Source organism: Pyrus communis, chromosome 12 (genome assembly GCF_041283825.1).
Source record: "Pyrus communis isolate YQ-2024b chromosome 12, ASM4128382v1, whole genome shotgun sequence".
In the NCBI taxonomy this organism is placed as follows: Eukaryota; Viridiplantae; Streptophyta; class Magnoliopsida; order Rosales; family Rosaceae; genus Pyrus; species Pyrus communis.
The window spans coordinates 24,277,020-24,303,890 of record NC_142576.1 but is presented as its reverse complement, the minus strand read 5'-3'; the positions used below and the strand labels follow the sequence as shown (position 1 = coordinate 24,303,890).

Sequence of the window (26,871 nt, the reverse complement as noted above, 5' to 3'; positions counted from 1 at the left end):
ATAACTAAACTAGTCCGATTTTGTCCTTAAAATAATTCATAGTATGGGTTGGCATATTGACATATTTTTCATGGAATGATCATAATAATTTCCAATGGACAAACTCAGAGATCACTTCTTAGAGACCAAAATGAGGATGCCAATCTGAAGGACCAATGGCTTCAAGAGCCAATAAAATATATACTTGATTCCAATATATACTTGTATAATTGGCATCCATGCATGTGTGTAGTACGTGCTGCAATAACAGAGAGTGAGTGTGAGTGGTTTGGGAGATTTTTGGTGAGGGTTTCAATTTCATATGTACCGGCAGGGGATGCAATGCAGGTTTGAATTTAAGAAGCTTCCCTTTTTTGGCGCTGATGTGTGCTGATGTTGAGTGTTTATATTTATTTCTTATCTTAAACAAAGCGAATGCATAATCTCGAGTATCATACTACAATATAATGCTTTTCATGAATTGAGTTACAAGTTATTCCATGACTTTGAGTGTTTTTAGTTGAATATATGTGGGTTCTGGTAACCTTTAAGTCATTGCTCACAAATTGATACTTACTCGCTAGCTGCAAGTGGTCTTGTTCATTTTCTTAGATTAAAAGATATCTGAAATAGTCATTATGTGCAAATGATTCTAAAATTAATAACAATACGAAATTGACTTTTAGAGCTCTAAAATTAATGAGGATCCTCTCCAGATTCTCTTTGTAAGGATTTTGGGAATCCTGAAATCGTGTCCGTTCATCATAAACTTAGAGTACACAACTCTAACACAAGTGTTGGAGAGACAAAACAAGTAAACAAATTACTTGTATTACACACACAAAATATTACAACACACAAACTCTCAAGGACACTCTTTAAAAGCTATGACACTCACTCTTTCTAGAGACACACTCTAAACCACTCACACTCTTCACAAGACTACTCACTTACAAGACTTCTTACCCTCTTACTTAGCTCTCTCTTCTTGGCTACTTTCTTCTTTGATTACAAGCTTAGCTTACTTGGTTGATTGGTTGATTACATAGCAATACACACACTTCACCTATTTATAGGTGAGGTTTGTTGACATTGGACATTGCTAGATCATTCTAGCTACTAATCATGCATGCCACCGGCATATGGCTAATGGCCATACACACCCACTTAACAACTTGCTAAAATTATCTAGCATTTTATTTTAACTAGCCTTCATGCACACGCGTACTAAAATTATCTAGCATTTTATCTTAAACTAGCCTTCGTGCACGCATTCACGCACGTGCATAAGGCATTTTTTAAATTACGACGTGCTGCGCACGACTTACATGTTTTAAATGTATTTATATGCGTAAATTGACAAAGGGAAATTCAAATATTTGAAATAAATGAATCATTTTAGATCATGCTAGAAGTAACCTCTCATAAACCAATTAAAACGGCTGAATTCACATAATAAAATCGGTCTCTATAGAATTTACATTAAGAATAGAGAAAATAATATTTAATAAACAATTGATTGAATCACATTATTGCTAGTCATTGTGAGACCAAGCTCACCTCCTCCCCTTTAGTGTAGATAATATCATTTGTTTAAAAATAAAAATAAAAACAATCATTTGACAATTAATTTAATCACATTATTATTCGCATGCGAAAGACCTTTTATATAACCGGAATTACACGCTTCGTAGAATGTTTTGAATGTGTTTAAAAATAGAGAAAATAATATTTAATAAACAACTGATCGGATCACATTATTGCTAACCCATTGTGAGGTTAAGCTTACCCCCTCTCCTTAGTGTAGATAATATCGTTTGTTACAAAAAAAAAAAAAAAAAATCATTTGACAACTTATTTAATCACATTATTATCTGCGTGTGAAAGACATTTTTTTATAACGGGCATTACACACCTCTTAAGATGTTTTGAACGTGTTTAAAAATAGAGAAATTGAATCACATTATTACTAGCCTATTGTGAGGTACTAATTAAAAAAAAAATTAATAGCACCAAAAAATTAATTATTAAAAAAATACTGTTAAAATGACGAAAATGCCTCTGCCTTATTTGCTGCATTATTTTGAGATGCCTTTGAATTTTTTTTGTCTTGGGGGCATTTTTGTCCAAATATTTTTGTTCAAGCTTGGTGACACCAACGTGACTTACACGTTTTAAATGTAAGAAGTAACCTCTCATAAACCAATTAAAGCAGCTGAATTCACATAATAAAATTGGTCTCTAAAGAATTTACATTAAGAATAGAGAAAATAATATTTAATAAATAAATGATTGAACCACATTATTGCTAGCTATTGTGAGGCCAAGCTCACCCCCTCCCCCTTAGTGTAAATAATATCGTTTGTTAAAAAAAAAAAAATTATTTGACAATTCATTTAATCACATTATTATCCGCATGCGAAATATATTTTTTATAACCAGCATTACACGCTTTTTACAATGTTTTGAATGTGTTTAAAAATAGAGAAACTAATATTTAATAAACAACTGATCGAATCACATTATTGTTAGCCCATTGTGAGGCTAAGCCCACCCCATCCCTTTAGTGTAGATAATATAGTTTGTTACATATAAAAATAAATAAATAAAATCATTTGACAACTTATTCAATCACATTATTATCTGCGTGTGAAAGACCTTTTTTATATCACGTGTGCACCATTAACTTTGTCATTTGTTTATTATTTTCTCTTTTCCCTTTCATTTTTTTATTCTTTACACATGCGATGAAAACTTTGGTATCACCCACTTTGACAAAAAATAATTGGACCAAAATGCCCCTCAGCCAAAAAAGTCAAAACCTGCCCAAAATCATATTTCAAATTATGCAAAAGTAAATTGGTAATTTTGTTACCAAAAATCTGATCTCCACTGTGTTGCATTGTTCATCACACCTCCGACTTTATATATAATAGATATACATGCACCTTTTATAATGCACCACCGACTATTCAACTTACTTAAATGTGCTGTAAGAAACTTCTCCCAACATACATCGGAGCAAATCTCCAACAGTCAAAGTAGGTAACTTATGTAATAAATAATTATTTTTTACGGATGAGACTACTTTTTTCTTTCTATGAATTATAGAATTATTTACTTTAGGTTTAAATTAGTAGCACTTTCCACATCACCATCACTTTATGGCTTGATCACCTTCCGGGTGACGGCCAACACAACTCGGTTTGGGTGTCCAGGTAGATATTCCAGCTCGGAGTATGTCAGTTTCGTATTAGAGCCAACAGCTGCACGCCTAGCATTCCAACACACAACTTGGGACTTTCATCCAGTCTCTAATTGCCATTGGCTCAAACCCTTGAGTGAAAGGAACTCTCAACAATGCCATTACTAGCAATGGGTTTTCTATTCAAGATCCTCACATTTGCGAACTTTTGCGACTCAATTGCTATCTCCCTTAACGATGCTTTTAGGCCTTTCGATTAAGTTATACTTTTAACCGGTGTTACAGTACACACTAATACGATCCTTGGCTGTTAAATCTTTGATCACAAATCCAGCCCTCTACCCTCTATCGGTTGCTCACAATCTGAAAATATATCCATACAAGATCACTGCTGAAGGAGCCTATCCTCCTTGCGCATCCAAGAATAAAGAACAAGTTCAAGAGGAGGTAGGCAAAAATTTAAATTTACATCTCCCTCGGAAGCAAAAACCATATTTAAACGTGATTTCACATCTAAAATTTGAATCTCTCTGTTGGAGATTTGCTCCGATGTACGTTGGGAGAAGTTTCTTACAGCACATTTAAGTAACCGTCAATCTTATCAAAAGAAAACACGATCCATGTGCAATCGGAATTCATAATCATTCATCAAGAGCAAAGTTTCCGAAACAACAAACCGGTTAGGAACACTATAAACTCATCCATAGCAAGATACATGAAGATTACGATCAGCTACATGTTACAAATTCCCCACAATTCATGGTACCGAGGATAACCTGGTTCAAGCATCATTAGAATTACATTTTGAAGAACAGACCCGACCACTATTCAATCTCCGCTGGCACAGCCCCTACAGCCACAATGCACACACTCGATAACCTTCTCCTCCCTCAGATGCTTGGGAACTCGGCAAACGCATGTGGTGGCAAAGTTATGGTCCCGGGGCTGCATGCATCTTAAACAGCAGAGCCGTTCGTAACCAGGCTGCATTTCAAACACAAACCATATGTCATCACATGTCGTTAGATAATAGACTTTAGATAAAAGACACAAGCTACATGAGCATGCAATATTTTCCTTTCAATATCCTAATTAGAGTAACTGTTATCCAACAGTTTTACATACGACCTGCAAATATAATACAGAAGTTCCTTCAACGTACTCAGAGCTGAAGATGCAATGCCAATACGGCAATACATGTAGCAGGAGAATTTCAAACTGTGAGTTCAAGCAATGTTGTATTAGTCCGTTGATCTTTGCCATCATAGTCGACAACTCAATGTCGTAACTACCCATGTCCCGTGTCTATGTTTACTTCAATTTTCTTATATTACATATTCATGGTTATGTTCTGTTAATCTTATTACCGGTTTTTCATGATTAATAACTAATCTCCAATTCAAAGTGCGATATATCATGCAATCAACTCCAAATAAAAATAAATAAGGCACTTGTTTCAAATTGAGATAGAAGAGATCCGAGACAAACCTTTTTCCATTTTGCAATTAGATTGCGATCAGCATAGCCTTGGTCCAGACAAAACTCATATAACTCCTTGGAAATTTCTTTTCTCCGGTGGTAAAGGTCGAAAATGTAGCGGCTCTTTTGATGTGCTATTTTGAAAATAGGCCACAAGGTCTCACATTTTCTCTTACCATCATGAGTATCATTCTCAGCTGCCAAAAAGTTAAAAACCGAATACACATCAGAATCCTTCCGCGCTGAACAAAGTAATAAAAACATGGAAAATTTCATACCTTCTCTCATCTTAGCTTGCAGTTCGCGAAGCGTAGGCTCAATTAGTTCCCAACCTTCTGGGTATTTGACTCTGTTAGTCTTTACCTTCGGCATTTTATACCTGTCATCCGTCGCAACACATAACCAATTACTAGTCTGGAAATTCCAAAGCCATAATCAACAATTAAAACCAAAAACCTAAAATTCATCAAAATCGTACGATGAATTTTTGACCTGCTAAGCAATAAATTTCATGGAAAAAAGAAAGAACAACCTGTTAAAAAAAACTACATATCGTGCATACAACGATTAAACTGCAAAACCCAAAATCCCAAAAAACTAAAAATAAAAAGAAAAATAAGGGAAAAACAAAAGGGTTAAAAAATTCTCCGAATCGCACACTAACAAGCAAAAGTTTCACTCTTTAATTAATCAACGATTAATTAACCAACGATTTATTTCGCATTAAGATACTTTAGCAATTCGAACAAACCTAAAAGAGAAAAATTGCAAATTCAAAAATACACATCGCTGAAAAAATTAGATATAGAAACATTTACGTTGGTTACCTGATGAAGAGAAGAGAAGGTTGTGGTGGCGGTGGTGGTGGCGGTGGCGGTGGCGGTGGCGGTGGCGGGAAGCGAGGCGGAGCAGAGCGAAAGGGGGGTTTAGGGATTTGGAAATTTATATCTGCGTGCTTCCTTTTACTACGAGTCTCCAACAACAAAAAGAAAAACAATTAGTTTTGCTTCAAAACAGAAAAAGTGCGAAGACACGACAACGTTAGATACGACATGTCGTTCGTGGCCCAATTTTTTTTTTTTTTAACAAACGATATTACGTAGAAAAAGGGATGGGCTTAACCTCACAATAGGTTAACAATAATATGTTTCAAATTCGCTTTAAAGAAAATCAAATATAAGATCTCTCACTTACAAATGAAGACTAGACCGCAGTACTAAGTGGCCATGACCCAACATTTTAAAAGGCCAAATTTTTGGGGGTGGGGGGCGCTAACCTCGCACCTCTTTCAACATTCCGTCGTTGGATATAATGAATTAAAAAAGAATCATAAGTACAAAAATTAAAATGAAATGTGTGAAAGGTAAAAATGTGTTTATAACACTACCCAAATTTTAAAGTTCAACCGGAGGATGAGAAAGGACTTGAATGGAAGAGGCACTTGACAGCAGGTGAGTTTAATTTCATAATTATTAAAGTTGCTTAATTAACTATCGAGACTTTCAAGGAAGAATAATATTGATTTCGTATAAGTTGTCTACTAATTCAGGAGTCTATGTCTTCCAAAATCAAAATTTTTAGAGTTAATCAAGCAAAAAATGTTCATACAAGAGGTTTTTAATAATTATATATATATGTTTTAGGTTAATCCCAAGTAATGGTCCAAGGTGCTGCATTAAGACGACAAGCGTCTGAGGCAGTCCATCAATGCATCTGTGTGTTGAGGCTTCCCAACAGATACGCGAACATAACCCTTCAGCTCTTTGTTGTTGTAGTGACGAATCATCACTCCCATTTTCGCAAGGTCCTCCTGTATCAATCAAAATTGAAACCTCGCTCGCTATAGAATGAATGTACAAAAGAAATAAAGGGATGGATCTACACGTATGTTATTTAAGTTTCGGTGTTGAAAAGCACGTCGAAAATTATGAATTGGTGGATTGCGTAAATTGGATGACATAACGCTATGTTGAGGAGGAAAGGATGAAAAAATACCTTCAGCTTCTTAGCATCCATTCCCGGTGCAACCTCACAAAGAATGAAATTGGAATAGCTTGGATACGGGTTGAGAAACGGCAGCTCCTTTAGAAGGTTGAAAAGCCTCTCCCTCTCTTGTAGCAAAGCTTCTTTCACCGTCTGGTATATGTTGTGACCGATATTAGAAATACACTTCAATTGTTAAGAGTCACAGGAAGCATGGGGGCAAATCTTAAGAATCCTAACCTCAAGATAGGTGGGATTCTGCAATGCTGCACAAGCAGAAACTTCAGCAGTAACAGACACATTATATGGTTGCTTAGCTCTCCACAGGTATTCAATTATGCTCAGCGGAAATGCTCCATATCCTACACGGAGTCCAGCTAAGCCTGCACCATTGCGCATCGCCAAAGAAACAAACCATTTACATAAAGGTTGAAACTAGAAAGTTTAAATTGACAAACAAAAGAGAACCAAAGTTTGTATATCGAAAATCTTGTTACTGGAAGTCATTAGAAGTGCCAATAGTACAAAAGCAGAAGATTTCATTATTCAATAGTACCATAACAGAATTATATAAAGCAATGTTCACAAGTAATGACTTCTCAAAACAAAACAAAGAATACCAGCTCGCTTGCTAAATGTTCGCAGAACAATTAAATTCTCATGCTTTTTCACCCATTGCATCTTTGATTCGAGTCCTGAAAACTCAATATATGCTTCATCCAGCACCACCAATATGGGAAGCTCAAGAATTTTCAAGAGAATCTCATCACTGATTATACTGTCATCAAATAAGTAGAACATGAAAATACAAGGTCTTAGAGTGACACTCAGATTATAGAAACCATGCATCTTATCTTATGATAAGACAGTATGTGGGGTCATTAAGTCGGAATAAACCATCTCAAATCTAAGTAGGCTAAAGCATATATGACTGTTCATTGTGATAAAGAATATAAGAATCAGGAATAATTGTATCAAAGTTTTCATAACTGAAGATGCAATTCCGAATGTCAGGCATATGTACAGAAAGAGACAATTTTCAGTTACCTCCCATCTGGATTGTTGGGAGAAGTTAGGAATATGCATTTTGGTTTTTCCTGTAAAACAACATCTGAAATGACGTCCACATCCAAGCTAAAATCCGTCTTCCTTGGCACTGCACAGTTCCACCGAAACACGTAGGATTATGCACACATAATGTACATCTAAGTATATGAGCTGAGGTCTTTTGTATTTGGGGAGAGGGCAGATAAGCTAACAGTTTCACATATATGCAAGGATAAGCTTTCTTGAAATATTCTAAAATTATATTTTCCATGGAAAATTAAGCAGGAAGTTAACTTTACCTTTGACGACAGAAGCTGCGTTTACTGCAGCATCAAATTCATACATTGTGAACGTTGGTGGACAATCAACAATCTTGTCACCAGGATCAAGCACACATCTTCAGCAATATTTTAATAACGGACAAATGAAATAGAAGATCAGGGAGTGATAGACAAAAGTAACAATAATAATCATAAAGGATAGCATTGTTAGAATCTTATACAAACATAATAATCAGTTCTGACCTCATAATCAAATCAATGAGCTCATCAGCACCACACCCGACGAGAATATAATCAGATTCAAGGCCCGAATCCTTTGCCAGGGCAGCACGTAATCGACGGCTTTCAGGATCAGGATAAATATATGGGAATTTCAATGCACCCAAAGCTTCGATAACCTACAAATAACATAAAATTTCAGTAAGAACATAAAGCGGTATAAAAAGCTTGGAATGATGGCACTTAAACTAAATAACTCCATAAAACCATATGTAGAATCAAAATTTATTTTGCTATGAAACCAAGTGAGGTGGCACGTATGACTTACCTCCGGAGGAGGACCATATGGGTTTTCATTTGCATCTAACTTGATGATGTCCTCAGGCTTCCTTCCAAGTCTGGTTGACAAAACCTATAGCAAAAGAAACTTATTCGTTGGTTTGGACAGAAATTTACTGGCAGAAAAAGTTAATGAAACAATGGAACAGATTGAACATAATCCAGTAACAACCAACTAAGAGATATCGAATTCAACCTAAAAAAATCCATTACAATGATGTATACACAGCAACCAAAATCCCAAGAAACAAAAAGAAAGCATAGATAAACAATTTCTTTAACAGAATGATCATCATCCTCACCCGGACAATCTCATCCCTGGGAAAGACCTCATCATCCTCCCCTGGACAATCTCATCCCAGGCAAAGACCTAATCTTTACAAGTTCAAATAACAATTAAGATGAATCAAGATGGTATAAACTCAAAGGTTCATTAAAAGCATGCTGCTCCAGCTCGATTTTGTCAACACTAGAACCATATCATCATACATTCGCGATAATAGTACGAAAATATCAGTTCCAAGATAAAAAATTCTCAACCTGCTCATTGAAATGCATTATACAGCTGACTAAATCAACACAAACAAAAAGAAACTGAGAAAAATAGTGATAACCTAAGTAACTTCATACCAACCAGAGGAAGAAAAATCAAAATCTTTTGGATTTGAAATTACCTCGAATGGTAAAATGGGCTGATAAGGAGACAAGTTCCTCAAATGGGGTCGAATGAATGAGTCGCCAGTCAAACGTTGTTGACCGTCGTTGACTTCTTTCTGCTGCACAGGGATTGTGGACGCCATAGCCACCACCCTCCTACTTCTGCTCCCTTCGATTCCACAGCTGGGCCTGCGGGTGGTGGTTAATCGGAGCGAGGAAACGTTGTATATATCAATGACACCCATCAACCTCTACGAATTGATGGCGGCGACGGAGGGTGAGAGCTCGGAGTGGAGGTAGGTAATGGCAGCGACAACCTGTGCTCGTGGCGGCGGCAGAGAGAAAAACCCAGTATCCCAGTTTCCCAGTGTTCAAAAGAGCTTGGTGTTGAATACTAATCCGACTCTTCTGCCAGGCGCCGGCGATTGTTTTCGTACTACCACTTTTAAACCTTATTCCACAACGACCGTTTGAGAACCGTTCGTTTTCAGTTCACTTTTCATTTTACTTTTACTTTTTCATTTTTTCTTTTTTAAATACTCGTTCGGTTTTAAAAGTTCAAATCCAATTTGAATAAGTCATTTCGTATTACGATCTATTGGTAAGGTTATCAGTTCGATTCTCGTCAAAGACGAATTTGAACCATGTTATTACTAGCTCATTGTGAGGCTACGCCTGCCTTTTCTCCTTTTAGTGTAAATAATATCGGTTCAAAAAAAAAAAAATCCAATTTATGTAACGCTTATAAGAGGTTTGAGTTTCAAACATTCCTGCAGAGCGGTGGAGCTAAAAATTTATTGTAATGGGAGAGAACTCTACTGAGGCATTTCATCGAACACCTTCTTTCTTCATTTAAAAAACTACTCACTATTTGGGTCAAATTATATCATAACCCCAAAATTACTCAATTCTGGCTTCAATATCTCCAGTAACTGTAAAGAAGAAAAAAAAAAAAAAAAAAAAAAAGAGAGCGAGAGATTGTTCGCCACTGTTGTTAATTAGAGCCTTTCTTTCACCACTGTCCTGGCGACGGTGCTGCTGTTCCATACCAGTACAAGGGTTTCTTTGTGCACCCGCCTCCTACGAGCCTCGAGAAACACAACGTTCCGGCCACACTTCTCGGTCTTGCATCTTGCAATCTTGACAGTACTTAAGAAATACCTATCTGCATACTACAGCAAACAACGTAGATCCCTTTAGGTTGTTTTGAAGGAAACACTTAACGCTTGAGTGAAAAAGGTCATGCGCTTGCGCGCGAGAGAGAGAGATTAACTTACATTGGGAATGTCAAAATCACCTTCACTGGCATCACACAAGTCTAACGATACTTTCCTAAGCATTGGAAACTGAACTCAACACAAAAGACACGCAATTGTATTAACTTATTAACCGTTAAACTTGATACCTCTAATTGAATACAAGAACTGAGGTATTACCTTTGAAGCGGCGTCGAAAATAAAGCTTCTCTGTATCCCAGGGCCCTGTATAAAGAGAGTTTTAGTATTATCGGAAGGTATACGATGTTCCAATTGAAATATATGTAGTAGCAGCACAACAATATTTATCAGATGTGAATGCAAGATGAAAAGAAACAGTCACTCAAATCTCACATTATGACGCAGCAGGAGATCTTCAAGAGCTTTACATCTAAAAAGAGAAGAAACCCCCTTCGCTGTCACTTGTCCACACTCCTAAACATCAAAATCGATCACATTTGTCATACATGGCACACTGACAAATATGGTAAAAGTAGTGCAGGGGACCTCCAAAAACACAAGAAGAACAGAATTTTAAAATCACACGTCGAACTGATAATTATGTGTCAAGTGGACCAGTCATTGACACATATAAGTATCATGGCTAGAAAACAAGCAGCACTTGAAAACGGCAAACCTCAAGATGGACTGAAACCAAGCCTGGCCATCCATGCGAAATTATCCGTTGAGACTCTGCAAACAAGAAAGAACGGCAAGTTAAAGTGGCATATCAATTACCTCAAAAAGAGTAGCTACTATTTTCAATTTGCTTTAGAGGTACACTCGCACACAGATAACACAACAAAAGGATATTCCTGTAATGGAATAGAAAGAAACCAAGAACAGGTTACCCACTGAAGCACTTGTTATTGGGAAATAGAATCATGAATTAGAAATGACTAAGGAAATGTCTACATGCTGTGTCAATTGAAGGCAAGCTCAAATGATACCCTTTGAAACAAATAGCTCCTAACCTGAATTCAGAAGTGTACACCCTAGCAGCGAAAGCTCAACCAGATTTGTACAGCTTTGAGTAAGAATAACCAAATCATTGTTGGTCATCCAAGGGGTCACCCGCTCAAGTTTCAACGTCCTCAGGTTTGGCATGGAAAACTTAAAGCTTAAAATAGATATATCACCAAGACAGTGATACAAAGCAAAAACTACCAAGTTCTTCAGATTTTCCATGATGCTCATAATGGTACCATCAGATATTACCTGTAAAAGTATCAAAATCATTGTACAAACAAACAATAACTGTATATTTCATATTCAAATGTAGGTTTTGATGCAAGAGAAACATATATTTTGAAATCGAAAGAAGAAGAAAAAGAAGTGTCTTTCGCCAAAACTAATATCACCAAAACTGCATGAATATACCTAAGGAGACATCAGTTAACTCATGCTGATCTGATCAATAAGAATTTATCTGATAGGTGAACTAAACCAGCAAATAGGGGAAGTGTCTCTCTCACAAAATTCAATATTTAAAACTAATTGTCCCCGAGTACTTTTAGTATTGATGATGTTACAGCTAATGTATGTATAACAGCATAAGCCACAAGGGATGTTTCAGGTATTGCCTACAATTGTCTCAAAATCCACAAACAAGTTACCTGAAAATAAAGAATAATTGACTCCAGCATAGGAGAAATAGTTGGTAGTATTCTCAGTCCATCTTCACCTAATGATCCACCTAAGCCCACAGTTATTTTCCTCAGTGATGTGACTGCGGGTTTCAGAGCTTCCAAAGAGGAGTAAGAAAATCCCCATCCAAGTGCAATTTCTTCCAGTACGCAAGTTCTTCCTATTTCATTATGCAGTTCTCTGCAAGAGTAGGAGGAAGCAAATGCTCGCTTCTGAGCCTCACTTTCCTGTTGAGACAAATTCCTGCATCCTCTCGCCTTCAAACACTTTAAACCTGGATTTCCACTGATGAGATGAGCTAAAGCAGCTTTTGAAACCTGAAATTTACAAGCACATAATTACCATGGTTACATGATAATAGGAACACAGATGGGTTTTACAGGATGTCTTATATCCATTACCAAATTGAACTTTTCGAAGAGTTTTACATCAGCTTCCTTCTGTTGATTCCCCAATTATATAAACCAGATTTATGCAAGAAACAGTGTGTTGTCTATGTTAATACTCACAAGGGTTTATGTGCAAGGCCAATTGACTTCATAGATGCATAGGAACCTTAGGAGCATACTAGGATGTAGTTGCAGGATTAACTTACCCGCTAAGGGAGTATAGCCATGTAACTAACTTATTTCTCACAATCACATGCATATGTGTGTATAATCACTAAATTTGATGACTCACCCCAGTATTAGAAACATCAAGCATCTCCAAGGAAGAACTTCTGAAACTATATAGAGCACCATCAGAAAGGTAAGTATCACTTAAGCAAAGAGTCTTCAGCTTTTGCATTTGAGACATAAGCTTTACAAGAGATGCTTCATCAACACCTGAGAAACAAAAACGATTGACCATACAGCATACATGTCATCCAGTGAACTTTAGGCATTTCCTTGGTCCATTTTTACGTAATCTAGACCCGGAAATGAAATTAAAGCAGCTTATCTGAACTGGTTGGATTTGTTACAGCCACCATTTCAAAACTTTTTAGGTCCTAGATCATCTCAAATCATCAGTAAATACAAGAAAATGACAGAAATTGTGTTAACGGTCAATGATGAGAAAGAATTTCATATAATAGAAGGTTATAGGACCAACATATATCAGAAAGACAAAGAAAGGCCTTACTACTAACCTCAAGTACCCAATAGTGAGTACAGTTAAGCTAAATCTTAGTCAAGCAAATTCTCAAAGACTTCTCAGTTAGAAATTGTTACTTCTCTCGGGTTTTATATTTTTATTTTTTGTATATGGAAGCACTGGTCAAAGACAGAGAAGCTATACACTACACTTTCTGTGAACTATATGGACAAATGGTGCCTTATACCAAGTATCTCAATTCTCAAAAACGAAAATAATAAAAAATAAAAATGAAATCCTAGAGTTTCTGCCTGTAGAGAATGAGGATGGTGATGGACATAAGTCTTCAAAGTTCAAGTCATAAACTCCCAAAGCAAAAGTAACAAGGGAATTGACACTCACACTTGCAGCTTCCCATGTGAAGTGTTTGAAGATTATGTGCCAGGGAATCCAATTGCTCGTTTTCAATTTGTTGGACAGCAATATGATTGGAAGAGCTAGAACAAAGAGCTAAAACTGAATTTACCCCGAAAGAGGTGTCACATACTAAAATGGAGTGCAGCTTAATACATCTGTGTAGAACACTTGCTATGCCAACATCAGTTAATGAAATACACCCTTTGAGGTTTAGGTATTGCAAGCAGACACAGAATCTGGAGATGTACTGAAGATCTGAATCTGGCATAAATGTTGAAAGGAAATGTTAGTGGGGTGAACAATGATGCAAAATCAGGCGCCACCAATAAAAAGGAAAAACAAGTATAGTGCATTATGGGCTTCATGTGTGTGCAACTGCGCATTCACAATATTGATCCATTCCTGGGCTAATTAAATTACAAGGAAACATACTTCAAAAAAGAAATCCAATATTTCCACCATTGCAGCATTCAAATGTCAGAGTTGAACATTTCAAAATCCCTGGCCCAACATTATTAATAAATGTGCATTATATGCTTTCATCAATAGCATGCTACAGATAGGCCCAAATTTCCACTTTATGGACTTTACGATGATATCATGCCTTATATGCAATAGAATGGTACGCATTTTTCCACTAACTTTGTCCACAAGTTTAACAAAGACAACTGTCAATGATATCAGTATGCCAAACTATCTTTTGGAGGTACGAAACATTAACGACTTTATCCACAGAAAATCTGGAACTATTGAAAAATATCTCACCATAGAGATCGCTTCGGCCCTCCAACGTGAGTTTTGCAAGAGATGGTCCAGAGTAAAAAGAAGTCATATCCCGACAATTTAAGGGCAAATTTGATATTTGCGGTGTTATATCTGGACTTGAGGATACAACAGACACTTGTGATGATATAATTGGAGTAGTGTCAATGGTCAAGTCAACTTCACAGACCATGGGGCATTTCAGCACCAGTTTGCGCAAAGTGCTTATCTTGAAGTTCAATAAAAAAGCTGCCTTCAGTGTTCTTAAAGATGGAAATGATTTGCAGAAGCATTCAATGGCAGTTTCAAGATGTAACCTTGGACACTTGGAAATATCCACCTCTTGTACCGCTTCAAAAGACAAAGTTGGCAACGACTTCAGTAGTGCAGAAGATTCTCGTTCAAGATGTTTAAGGTTAAATGGTGACTGTTCAATACTCCTTAGAGTGTATTCCATACTGTTTGAAAAAGGAAGCAAAGAAAAAAGTAGCACGACTGATGTCATCTGTGGGCAACTTGAAAGGTTTACTTTCTGCACAAAGAAAAAGACTAAGTTATATACTAATGAACATTAACTGTCCGCCAAATGTTTGATGTTTCAGATACTCAGAAACTATATACCACGAATCTATGATATCAATAGTTTGACAGCATGCACATAAATATCTCCATCCTTTTTCCTAATAAATTTCAAAATTTGCTTAGTCTCTCTATTACGGGATGGATCTTGATTCTCGATGCACCCATATAACCTCCCTTAATTACTCTTTGCAAAGACCTTGGCAGTTGGCACTACCGTCTACATATGAACAGTAACTCTAACCCTTAAGAAGAGTTTATCTGATAGACCTTTGTATAACTTCCAAAAAAAACAGATTAGCATCTACTGGAAACGGATATAAAACTTCCTAAAAGGAAAAAAATAGATAAATAAATCTTAAAAAAATCCTCCCATTTGTTACTTTCCTCCTCCACCTTCAAGAAAGTATATGATGCATATGCACATGATAGGACAGAGAAAACACTGAAATGCTATTCTTTCATTGCATGTATGATGTACCTTGAGTCATATAAACCCTCAAACTACACCGACAACTAAGCCTTATCCCACTAAGATATAAACCCTCAACTGAAAAAACAAAATAAAACCTTTTCCAAAGGGAGTTCTGAGGTCCTTAGTGACAGGAATACCTTAGAAAATTTTGTCAGCCGAATACGTAAGTCATGCAAATGACCATCGGCCAAGGCTTCTATTGAGCTAGTGGATGGAATTCTAAGTAGTCTGAAAATTGAATCAATGCTCTGATCAGCAAACTTAGAAAAATGACAAGAACTTCTTTTCTCTGAAAAAAGAACCCGATCAGTTTGTGTAAGAATAGGAAAAAAATGAGTATGTATTGGTGCCCTTTATCTACTATCAGAAAATTAAGCATACCTGCAGCAAACCACAATGGCAAAAGGCGCACACGGATCTGTTCAACAGCAACCAATAGATGATTTAATACAAAGATTGCAGTTTACTAAAGATTTTGGCAGATAAATACTGAATGGAAGTATTTCAGGTTTCAGCTTTATGAATACCTAAACTCAGAAAATTCAGATTTAATGCTACTGAATGACTAAGGAGAACTAAATCACTATTTTACTAAGTTTTATACTTATCATATAAACTTCAAAAAAAAAAAAATATACAGAAAATATACAAAGACAAAGACAGATGATGTAAAATTTACGCTTAACTACATCAAGGGCAATTACAACACTGCTAAAATCCCCTACATATTTATTTTCAAGAATATGAGGGATCAATTGGTAGCACAAGTAATGAACTTTTATAATACGACATATCACAACTCACAAAGTAAATAATCCCTCTACATGGTTCAATAATTTCTAATTACAGACCTGTAATTACCCTTCTTGTCTTTAGATCTATAGTTTACCCTTATCGTACCTATTTCCACAAACTTGTGAACATAACATTATGCTACATTGTCCCCATTATATTATGAGGCGTATTGGGAAAAGTTTCGTCCAAGTAACAATTAGTGCTAAACTGCCTTTAAATGAAACTGAAAGTTTGCTCGATGGGGCAATTTGTTATGATTATTAGGTAACTCACTCTTTGGTGACTTTCATCAGAAAGTTACGACATTTCCTTCCTATTATCCAGTTAAAACTATGCAGGCTATGGATTGGCTGTCAAGTTTATTGTACCTAACATGTTGATGTTTTTCAAAAACTGATATGGAGTCACATTCATGGTTGAAGATAATTGCTTATGATATAACTCGCAGCAGTAGTAGATCCTAGGTAAACAAGCTACTTTCCAAGGCTATATATCATTTTGGTCCTCAACATATACATGAAACATTGTTGATCTGTACCTCTTTCAAAATGCCAGTGTGGACATCTTCATTTCTGCTCAAGCCATCCATCCTTTCTGTGTTAGCATCAAGCCAAACTAAAAGTGCATTGGAAAGATACATCTCGCTGTGACAGACAAATAAGATTAAGATATCAGAGTGCCAATATGTCTAACAGAAAATTAAGCAAGGCTATTCAAAGGATAACTAACCTGTCGACTGTCAAATCCATGTGCTTTACACAAGATAGTAATAAGTCGTAAGGAATATCTACAAAATAATCCATGCACATGGCCCACATCTGGAAAACCAAAGCATAATCTGTCAGTTTCAATTAGTGAATAGGTTGGGCACAGTGAACAAATATTGCACAAAACACAGAAATCATAAGCCTGTTAACATACGAATCCCTAGGATCTGATGCCACTTAAGTGAAAACAATCTCCTCCCATTCAACTATTAGCAACAACCTGATCGTGAAGAAATATACCAAAGCATCTTTTTCAGATTAAACAAGAGTAGTAGCCATATATCCATGAGTTCATGAGCACATCATCAATAAAGTGCCACATGCTCGGAATGACAGGAGACTATTAGATCAACGTCATGGTGTTTTCAGTAAGGGAAATTTTATTTGAACCCATGTAACATCTTTCTACACCCAACTTATTCTCTACACTCATATTATTTTTAATTCAAGAATTAATATCTCTTTAAACCCAAGTTTATTACCTAAACTACCCTTTCAAACCCAAATCAAAATGTGAAGTTATCTTTACACCCATTTATAAAATAAAATCCCAAATTGAATTGGACTTAACAGAAGAAAAAAAAAAAATATCCCCTCATAGCTAACTAGCTTGAATTTGGGTACATAAGAAAATGTTCTATATGTTATTTGCTTATTGAACGTTAATAAATTGAAGAGAACTTATCAGTTTAATTTTTCAATTGAAGGTATATCTGTATATCTATTTATACATCATGTCCACATGAACCCTAAAATTATAATTATGACGATTGGGACTTGGTTGAACTTTATTTAACATCGATCTAAAGTGTTGGTTTTGAATTCTATACGTACATTTACTGATTCATGAGTGATTGACTCGCCAAATGCATTTTTGCCAAATACAGTTACATCGCTATTTAACATAAGCAGTGTTGTAAACCCTCTTAATGGTGCATAAATTGAGAATGCCCAAGAGCTCGTTATAGCTAGTGCATATAGGGGTCTTAAACTGACTCATTGCAAACCCATTTTTTTTATGAATTGTTCCCAAATTTTCTTGAAAGTTCCCTTCTCCACAATTCAAAGCTCAAGAGGCCGGATCGAATTGCTTCTCCTCGAGACCACATAGCAATGATCCAAAAACGATGCATCCATTTCTCTACAACATTCACTAAGAACTCTCTCTTCAACTTCCCCATGATCTCCCAGTATATTATGTACTGGCCTGGTTGGGACTTGCTCAGTAGTTGATCAGCTCAGCTTTCGACTTCTTAGTAGTTGATCAGACCCTTTCTGGGCCACGATTTGAAGGTCATTTTCAGTGTTTTTGTCAATGTTTACTGTCAGTATTGATAGTGTTATGTAAAAATGGTGATTTTGTATGGTAGGGTTTGAATATTAGGTGTGGGTCTATCGATAAATTTTAGTTTTAGGGTTAATTTTGTCTTGTACTTGATGGTAATTACGTGACAGGGTAAAAAAGATAATTTTCATTTACAATTTAAATTGGGCGTAGAGAGAGATTACATGGGTTGAAATAAAATTTCCCTTTCAGTAATCATATTAATTCTCTTCGTCTCTCCCCATCTCCCTTTTGGGCTCCCTTCAACTCTTATATCCTCCTCATATCATAGCCATCTCAAACAGAACCGTCTCTTTTATTTTAGACCCTGTACGATGAATATTAAGACTAAACCAAACCAATCTAAAGAGAGATTATTCAACTGAAATGTTACCTCACAATTAACCATAATTTTCTACTCATCAGTCATCACATCAATATAAATCCACAACCCGTCACTAGCCACTTGAGTAAAAATTCCATTTCAAAAAGATGTATGAGTTAATACTGAAGCATGATTGAATTTTCAAAGGGTTGTGCTATCCACACACCCTTTTTTACTTCTAACACACCTTCACAATTTTTGAAAGTCAGATCGTATGAATTGAAGAAGATCAATGGACAAACATTAACAAGGGTGAGTGGGAAGTAAAAAGGATGTGTGTGCATAGCACAAAGCTTTTCAAAACATAATGATTGTACACAGAAGTTCAATATAAGTTGAGAACATACAAAATTTCTGGCAAGATAGCTCGCACACAATTCTGGAAGAGAATCAAGGGCTGCAATGTATTCCATTTCATCCATTAGACTGGAGAACATAACAATGCTAAATTCAAACATGAGTTTTTCAAAAAATTAAATTTTCATGTTCAAATCATTCTCACCGTGCTCTACACCAAAGCTCCAAATAGAAATCAAATCATCCAGTTGTATTTGTGGTTGAACCTCCGCCGACACTACCTCAGAAAACCAAGTTTTACATCTCACGAGAAGCATCTCCACTCCAAAATAGAGTGCACCCTGCAACGCAAACGCAACGCAGTATTTTCAAAAGAATAATATTAACTTCACAAAACACTGGATGTGATTTGAAAGGTGGAAATAATAAACATTCAACCTTCAAGTCATGAAATGCAATTTTTCTTCAACAATGTCGAACAGTTTGAACAATTTTAAGATCAAGCAAAAACAAATAACCAAATGAATAAAAGATAAGAACACCATTGGATCAAAACTAGCACATAGTAAAAAGTTAAGTTTATTTACCTCAAAAAGAAGGAGGAAATTATCAGATGTAACTTCCAATCGCAATGGGGAGTCATATAAACAATTGAGAATGCTTAGAAATATTTCCAGGTTCCACTCAATTTCTATACATTCCCGGCCCGATTCGCTAAAAAAAAATTCAAATTTTTTAACCGGAAGCAATCAAATTCAAGAAATTAAAGAGCTTTTTAATTAAAAAAAAAATCAAAATTTACAGTCAAAGTTCTAAGCTCGGATTCAGTTTTCGGATAAGGAAATCGATTAACCTAAAGCTGCCGCTTAGGAGTCCATGGAAGTACGAAGAGTGTTGGATAAGCCTGCAAGCACAGATGGAATTCAAAAACTCAAAATCAAAATTAATTTTGCCGCATTTAATTTTATCGGGAAACAAACGGAAAATGAGTGAGAAAATGAGAACCCAGGCAGCACCTGTTCCGATGTGCTTGAACTCTGACAGTTTGGTGACGGAGAATGGCTGGAAAATCCCAGGATAGGATATTCTCGACAGAAATTAGAACTTCTTTATCCGGGGTGGTGCTTAGTTGGATTGGACTGGGGTTTGTGCATACGACGGTGATGAAGTCGTCGTCGGAGGTCGAAGCCATGCTTTCTGGTTTTCCGATGCCGAAAAGCTTTGGTGATCTCTCTCTCTCTCTCTCTCTCTCTCTCTCTCTCTCTCTCTCTCTGTAGAAAATGGAAGCAGAGTCCTTTCCGTAATGAAGGTGGCTTCTAGTCACACTAGTTCCGCAAACACCACCGCCGAAAACTTGAACAATTCGGCAGCGGCAGTCCCCACCGAACAATTCATTAGGTTTCGGTGAGTTAGTACCGAAATAAACGTCTGTTTTAGGCCGGCCAGGTTCGAACTCTTTTAGCTAGCGGATGGTAATTTCTTTCCACCGAAACAATGATTAGGGGAAGAATTGCAATTCGATACGATTCAATGATTTGCATTTCGATCAGTATATATAATTCGGTTTGCGTTGAACTGAGATTTTATTCGGGGTTCACTTGGTTGGTCGGATGACGATTCAGCCTAGACTCTGCCTTTCTAGTAGAAAACCGTATTAAAATGACAAATTTTTGCGCATGGACGATTGTTGCTAGCATCCGTCATGCGCAGACCATCCTAGCCGTGATACACCATCCGACCATCGATATTTCAAAATGTACAAAATTTCGGAATCTGATATATGCGCCATTACTGAAAGCTTAAAAAAGTATATACATAAGCTAGATTTATGAGTTATATATTGGAAAGGAGGAGGTCTTTCAAGAGATAATAATACATACACAAAGTAGAAAGCTTCTTCTCCTAAAACTTGTGATTTTCCTCTAAAATAACTCAAACTCTAAGTGCTTTCCCGTCGCTGTTAACTCCAAATACTTGGTATTCTCCTGAGCAGCAGGCATGTCGGGAATTTCAAAATCGCAAAACTCCGGCAGTTCTGGAGGAATGGCACATCGTATCAGTGCCCAATTGAGGCCCTCAAAGAACGGATGCTGCTTGATCTCACCGGCCCCTTTCTCTGATCCCAACCGATTCTCTGGCTCCTTTACCAACAGACCTCTGATGAGATCTCGAGCCTGGAAACTAACAAGGGGGCCCTCTGGGAACCTTAGGCTCTGCAACACCACATTGGCCAATGTTTCCTCGTTGTTAATACCTTTGAATGGTGTTCTGCCATATAGAAGCTCGTAAAGGAAGATACCAAACGTCCACCAATCAACTGCAGCTCCATGACCCTCTCCTTTGATGATCTCCGGAGCCAAGTACTCATGGGTCCCGACAAAGGAATTGGACCGAGCATCAGTAGGCTCTGCCACAAGCTGCGGCAATGATCTAACATGGGATGCAGGGTCATTTTTGGACTTCTTTGTTTTTGCAGTAGCTGGTAAAAACCTAGGGGTGAAGCATGAGACTTGACAGGAGGGTTCAATGCAGAACGGCTCAGCGCAGCTAGATTGTGTACACGGACCAGACAATCTTGCACGATCACCATCGCATGAAGGTGATTTCAATAGAGTTGGACTGACAGTGCACCTGAGAGACAGGTCAAAATCTGTGAGCATGATGTGACCATCTTCGCGGACTAGAATGTTTTCTGGTTTCAAATCCCGATAAACTACCCCAAGCATGTGTAAATACTCCAAAGCAAGGAGAACTTCCGCAACATAGAACCTGAAAAGTACAAAGATTTAAATTAGTTTTGTAATGGTAAAATTCCAGCAACTATTTAATACACGAAAAAGTACTAGATCAGAGGACATGAATCTAATGGTCAGTTACTCCACTGAATTAGATAATGAAGTTCTTTAGAGATGACCCGTAAAATTAAGGACCAAAAACAATTCATGATGTCATGTAGCAATTTCCCTCAGAGAAGAGAAGGCATCCCTTATGGTGATAGCTGACTGGGAAAAACACATTAAATAAAATATACGTAGTTGGGGTGGTGAGTGTTGGTGAAGGTGGAGGTTACAAAGGTGTATATTTTTATTTTCTTAGACTATTATCTTGTAACTAATGCTTGACTGCAGATAATGTCAAATAGCATCCAAAACAAAATGTAAAAGTCCGATATAGGTGTTAATTCAAATATTTCTACCTTGTTGCCTCTTCAGAAAAACACCTTCCAATTTGCTTCTGCCGGAGGACATGAAGATCTCCACCTGGGCAATACTCCATAACTAAGCATGACAAATTATCTGATGTAAATTGGGTATACAGTGTAGGGAGAAAAGGATGATCAAGCATCCTCAGTATTTCGCTTTCGGTCTGCGCCCTAGGCATCTTCTTCCTTCTAGCCAAGAACTCATTGTCCATTACCTTTATGGCAAAAAGGCAATTCGTACTAATGAGCTCAGCAAGATATACAGTACCTATGTCTCCACAACCAAGCTTCTTCAAAAGATTGAAGTGTCTCAAGCCCAGGGATCCATGCTGCAACCGAACATGACGGATGGCCTCCCATCTCACATCCTTCGACATGTGAGGCTTATTGCTGCAACTAGATCCACTGACATTGCTCTCGTCACTCAAACTCGTACTACTACTATGATCACCTTGGCTACTTTTTGAGCTTTGGGAGAATTCCCCCTTTTCTTTTGATTTGGGGTTCTTTTTTGCTTTCATAATGTCATCTCCCCCTTTATTGCCAGTATTACTGCTGTCGAAAGTGAAGCCTGGTTTACCTGGAATGCTGTGCACATTATTTGAGTTTACCTCAGCAGTAAGACCGTTAAACTGGGGTGCCAAAGAACCTTGATTGGATTGTTGTCCAGCACCTTGTATTGCACATTGACATCTCTCGCAGACCAGCTGACTGGTACAAGGATCAAAATCAGCATCAACTTCATTATAATTACTAGAGTTGCAGGCCACAGAACTTGACTCTTGCCTTGTCTTCTTCTTTACGATATTCCTATTCCTGCTGGCTGCTTTTACAGAGCGGAGGGCATTTCTGGATACTTTGCTTGCCAGATTTCGATTCACCGAACTCGATGAAGAAGGTACTACATGCAACTTGACTTTCCGCCCTGGTTTTGCTGCTGATAGCTTATTAGCTAACTTGGTTTTGGCAGGAACATTTTGAACAAGTACTGATGTAATGCCACTTGTAGATTTAAGTTTCTCTTTCTTCACCAGCTCCGTCTTAGTTTTTGTCTGTAACATGGTCCTGGAAGGAACATTTTCAGCAAGTTCTGAAATATGATCACTTTTAGATTTATTTTTTTTCTTCTGTCCCAGTTCCGCCTTCACTGTTTGCTCCCCTACTGTCCTTAACTTGCAACTGGAGGTACTTTCATTTTGCAATATTGTGCTCCCGGAGTTATTTTCTGCTTTCCCAATGGCAAATCGAGGAGAAGAATGTCCACTCTGGATTGATGACTTCATCTTGGACATTTGAGGATGCTCAGACAACTCCTCACAAGAATTTGAAATGCTTTCTTCTGGCACCAGAGAGATTTCAACCATATTTCCCCTATCTTCACTTGAGGAGGCACCAGATTGACTGGGTTGAACAACAACTGCATTGTATAACGTCTTGATCCTCCCAGCTTCCGAGGGTCTTGCAGGACTTGTCAATTTTGATAATCGTTTCATAGCAGCCATTTCTGATGCCTTGGTAATAGAGAGCTCTCTTAACGCCTGCTTCAGTGTCGCCGGTTCTGAATTACCAATCCCTGGTGAGCGAGACACACCCACTGTAATTGGTTTCTTTAAGGCATTTCTATTTAAAGGGCTAGCGCCTACTTGCTTTGAATGATCTGAACCCTTGGATGGAGTTTTGATTGCCTCGAAGAGCTTATTAATATCATCTTCTAGAGAATCCTTGTATCCCAGTTTTAGAACAGGAGGAGGCTTCCAATCTTTGTCACCTTTACTAAATCCAGAATTCGGCTGATGTATTCCATGAGAATATTGACCTGTAGTCAGCTCATCTTTCGCTTCCACAATTTCAGATGTACCGGCAAATGAACCCATTTCTAGGGTTACTCAGTCTGGTCACGTAATCCAAACAGCGTACCAAAACGTGGAAGAGCTTAGTCCAGCAACTTTACAATGATCAGTTCCTTGAGAAGCCTTTCAGGTAAAGATTCCGACAAGTCACGAGCTGTGAGTAAAACTGTTTTGTGCCCTTATAAACTAAACTGCCCACATCAAGCCATATGTCTTTTCACTTTGGAAAAGATAAAATGCATTCCCTGAAATATCAACAGAAGTATGAAGAACATCAGTCACCCAACAGCAGATGTTGTTTCCGTCAGTGCAAACGGAAGTAAGCAACTCAGTGACACACAATAGGAGTTCCTGAAAAGATTTCAAATTTCAAACCAACACAACATTGCAACACTACTCCACCAATTCGAAACTTGAAATACTCCAATATGAAAAGGAAACGAACGCCTGACCTAGACTAATCCTAAATCCATTTCCCCGCCCGCCCTCACCACCCGGGCTAACCCCAAAAGCTTAGGCAAAGCATCATTTTCGTTATTTGGTTAAAATGGAACATAATCGAACATTTGACCTAGCCTAATCCTAAATCCATTTCCCCACCCGCCCTCGCCACTCGGGCCAAACCCCATGAGCTTAGTCAAAGCAAACTTTCACCATCTCACAAAAGTCATATCTTTCGACCATAGAACCGGCGCGAAACAGATTTCCAATCAATTTAATGGAATACAAATGATGCATTTTTTTCCCCTAATTTCATTTTCCTCTACTTAAACAAAAAATCATTAAACTACATGAAATCTACACCAAGTTTCCATCTTTCAATTCTCTTCAAGCTAAAGTTTAATCATTTTTTGCACATCACCAAGAAAAAAAATTCACCAACAAATTTATCCCGCCAAACAAATCAAACCCAACAAAATACCAAAAAATAATTCAAGAAAAAGTAAAATAAAATGAAAATGCCAAGCTTCTTAGAGCTCCAGAAGCTCAAATCTCGAGATACGAACACGCTCAAAAGCAAACCCAGATCGGAGAAACGCGAAGAACAATACCTGATTGAGCTTCCTCAACAGACGCATTGGGGCAAGATTCGGCGAGTAAAGTACAACTCTGAGGAAATGGCGCGCTACAAACCCTAGAAACCTTTGGAGGTGCTGCGATGGCGAGAGAGAGGGGAAAGCGAGAAGAGGATTGATGGCGAGCTAACAAACAAAACACTGACTTCTCTTTCCGCTCTGGTTGCACTGATTATTTTGAGGGAATGTGGGTCCCGGTCCCACCGTATATGTAGGGTCCATCGAAAAATGTGAAAATTAATTTGAAATACTATCTTGGGATTGTCCATATCCCAATCGTTTTCTGAATTTTAGGGCGGTTCTTGGATTTTTGGGGTGAAAAATATGGGAAGGAGGGTAAATAAAAGGGGGAAAATGATACTTGCCGGATTCTTTTTTTGGGGATTCAGGATCTTGTAATTATGTTTATTTATTGTATATTGTAGGATTAATTTTTGTGAGATATTATTTATATTTAATTTTAAATTTTAAATTAATAATTTTTTATTTCACAATATACGATGAACATATATGATTACAAGATTCTCGAATTCCCATGATCTTTTTCCAAATAAAAGACCAAATCTTCTTCGTTCAAAATTGGTGTCCCGTCACCTTAATGAGTGACTGATACGTATTTATTATTATAATTTTTTTATGTTTTATTCTAAATTTAACGTGTTGAGGACTTATTGGAACCACAGAAATGTTACACTTATTTTGGGTGCAAAAAATTTGATCCCGACAAATAAAGGCTCTCTTTTGTTTTTTTTTTTTTAAACAAATGATATTATCTATATTAAAATAAAAAAGACCAACTAAGCTCAACATAGTAATAATGTAGTTCAAATTGCGAAAGTTGTAAAATCTCTTAAAGAAGAGAAATATCAGTAAAAGTACGAAATGGCAATAAAGGCTTTTTATCGGTTTTCGTGTTTTTTACAGTGAGTTATTTTTGACTGTTTGTTGTTGTACATCAGTACTTGTCGGTTTAGCTACTTGTTTTGGATTCGTTTTAGAATATGTTAAGATGTAATCACATCACGTGTCATACATATTTGTTAGAAAAGTATGGATTTGAATATTACTTATCAAGATGACGGGAATTGGATCTGGATGATTAAAAGCGTTCACTCGTATGTAACGTTTTAAGATTAAATCATGCAAGTTTTTCTATCTAAATACTTGTCATTTTGAAAGCGGATTTATTCTTGTCATTTTAACTATTCATGTAAGCAAGTTTCAAACAAACAAACGTCTGTCATTTTGACTTTTTGATTAAACATGTTTATTAGGATCTAAACTCTCGACTCCAAAAAAACTAGTTAAAAGCATTCACTCATATTTAAAGTCCTGAGATCAATTTACTTTCAAAGTCCCGTAAAAACAACGTTTTTTTTTCTCTAAATGCTTGTTATTTTGAAAGCGGATCTACTCTTATCATTTAAACTATTCAAGTAAGCAAGTTTCAAGCGAACAAACGCTTGTCATTCAGACTTTTTGATTAGACAATGTTTATTAGGCTGTAAACTCTCAACTTCAAAAAGCTAGTTTAAAGCTTTCACTCATATTTAAAGTCATGAGATCAAATTATTTCTCAATTACGTTTAAAAACGATTTTTTCTATCTAAATACTAGTTAGCAGATATGCTCTTATCATTTTAACCATTCAAGTAAGCGAGTTTCAAGCGATCAAATGCATGACATCTCGACTTTTCGATTGAACATGTTTATTAGGCTCCATATTCTCATCTCCAACAAAACTTTCCAAGCTTGTTAGAGCTGTATTTTCAT

The 26,871-nt window shown here is 36.9% G+C and overlaps 4 protein-coding genes across 9 annotated transcripts; all 4 read right to left on the bottom strand.

Annotated features, from left to right (window-relative positions):
* Nucleotides 1–3,805: 3,805 nt before the first annotated feature.
* LOC137745995 (protein BUD31 homolog 1) lies at nucleotides 3,806–5,651 on the bottom strand. The gene is made up of 4 exons (XM_068486037.2): nucleotides 5,491–5,651; nucleotides 4,942–5,042; nucleotides 4,673–4,860; nucleotides 3,806–4,168 (listed from the first exon to the last, which is right to left on the bottom strand). Exons 2-4 carry the CDS (start codon nucleotides 5,033–5,035, stop codon nucleotides 4,013–4,015), a joined length of 438 nt encoding a protein of 145 aa, XP_068342138.2. The 5' UTR covers nucleotides 5,036–5,042; nucleotides 5,491–5,651; the 3' UTR covers nucleotides 3,806–4,012.
* Nucleotides 5,652–6,163: 512 nt separating this feature from the next.
* LOC137745433 (histidinol-phosphate aminotransferase, chloroplastic) lies at nucleotides 6,164–9,683 on the bottom strand. The gene is made up of 9 exons (XM_068485398.2): nucleotides 9,207–9,683; nucleotides 8,522–8,605; nucleotides 8,218–8,372; nucleotides 7,993–8,090; nucleotides 7,694–7,802; nucleotides 7,267–7,424; nucleotides 6,887–7,029; nucleotides 6,659–6,799; nucleotides 6,164–6,473 (listed from the first exon to the last, which is right to left on the bottom strand). The coding sequence occupies exons 1-9, from the start codon at nucleotides 9,432–9,434 to the stop codon at nucleotides 6,339–6,341; spliced, it is 1,251 nt and encodes a 416-aa protein (XP_068341499.2). The 5' UTR covers nucleotides 9,435–9,683; the 3' UTR covers nucleotides 6,164–6,338.
* Nucleotides 9,684–10,015: 332 nt separating this feature from the next.
* LOC137745844 (ubiquitin-protein ligase) lies at nucleotides 10,016–20,595 on the bottom strand. 6 transcript variants are annotated; one of them, XR_015954339.1, is made up of 19 exons: nucleotides 19,987–20,497; nucleotides 19,824–19,874; nucleotides 19,558–19,684; nucleotides 19,176–19,311; nucleotides 19,021–19,070; nucleotides 16,927–17,015; nucleotides 16,736–16,841; nucleotides 15,784–15,820; nucleotides 15,540–15,691; nucleotides 14,352–14,880; nucleotides 13,572–13,847; nucleotides 12,774–12,919; nucleotides 12,062–12,409; nucleotides 11,420–11,663; nucleotides 11,083–11,138; nucleotides 10,800–10,952; nucleotides 10,626–10,670; nucleotides 10,467–10,535; nucleotides 10,016–10,361 (listed from the first exon to the last, which is right to left on the bottom strand). XR_015954339.1 is itself a non-coding variant. In XM_068485869.2 (19 exons), exons 1-19 carry the CDS (start codon nucleotides 20,160–20,162, stop codon nucleotides 10,188–10,190), a joined length of 2,892 nt encoding a protein of 963 aa, XP_068341970.2. In that variant the 5' UTR covers nucleotides 20,163–20,595; the 3' UTR covers nucleotides 10,016–10,187. The 6 variants fall into 6 exon arrangements, 5 of the variants coding, with proteins under 5 accessions (XP_068341970.2, XP_088538041.1, XP_068341971.2 ...); XM_068485869.2 differs by having other exon boundaries at nucleotides 10,800–10,880; nucleotides 19,987–20,595; XM_088681915.1 differs by having other exon boundaries at nucleotides 10,016–10,354; nucleotides 10,800–10,880.
* A 139-nt stretch (nucleotides 20,596–20,734) lies between these two features.
* Nucleotides 20,735–25,361, bottom strand: LOC137744900 (serine/threonine-protein kinase KIPK2). Its single transcript, XM_068484713.2, has 3 exons — nucleotides 25,075–25,361; nucleotides 22,167–24,267; nucleotides 20,735–21,739 (listed from the first exon to the last, which is right to left on the bottom strand). Exons 2-3 carry the CDS (start codon nucleotides 24,044–24,046, stop codon nucleotides 20,893–20,895), a joined length of 2,727 nt encoding a protein of 908 aa, XP_068340814.2. The 5' UTR covers nucleotides 24,047–24,267; nucleotides 25,075–25,361; the 3' UTR covers nucleotides 20,735–20,892.
* Nucleotides 25,362–26,871: the final 1,510 nt, after the last annotated feature.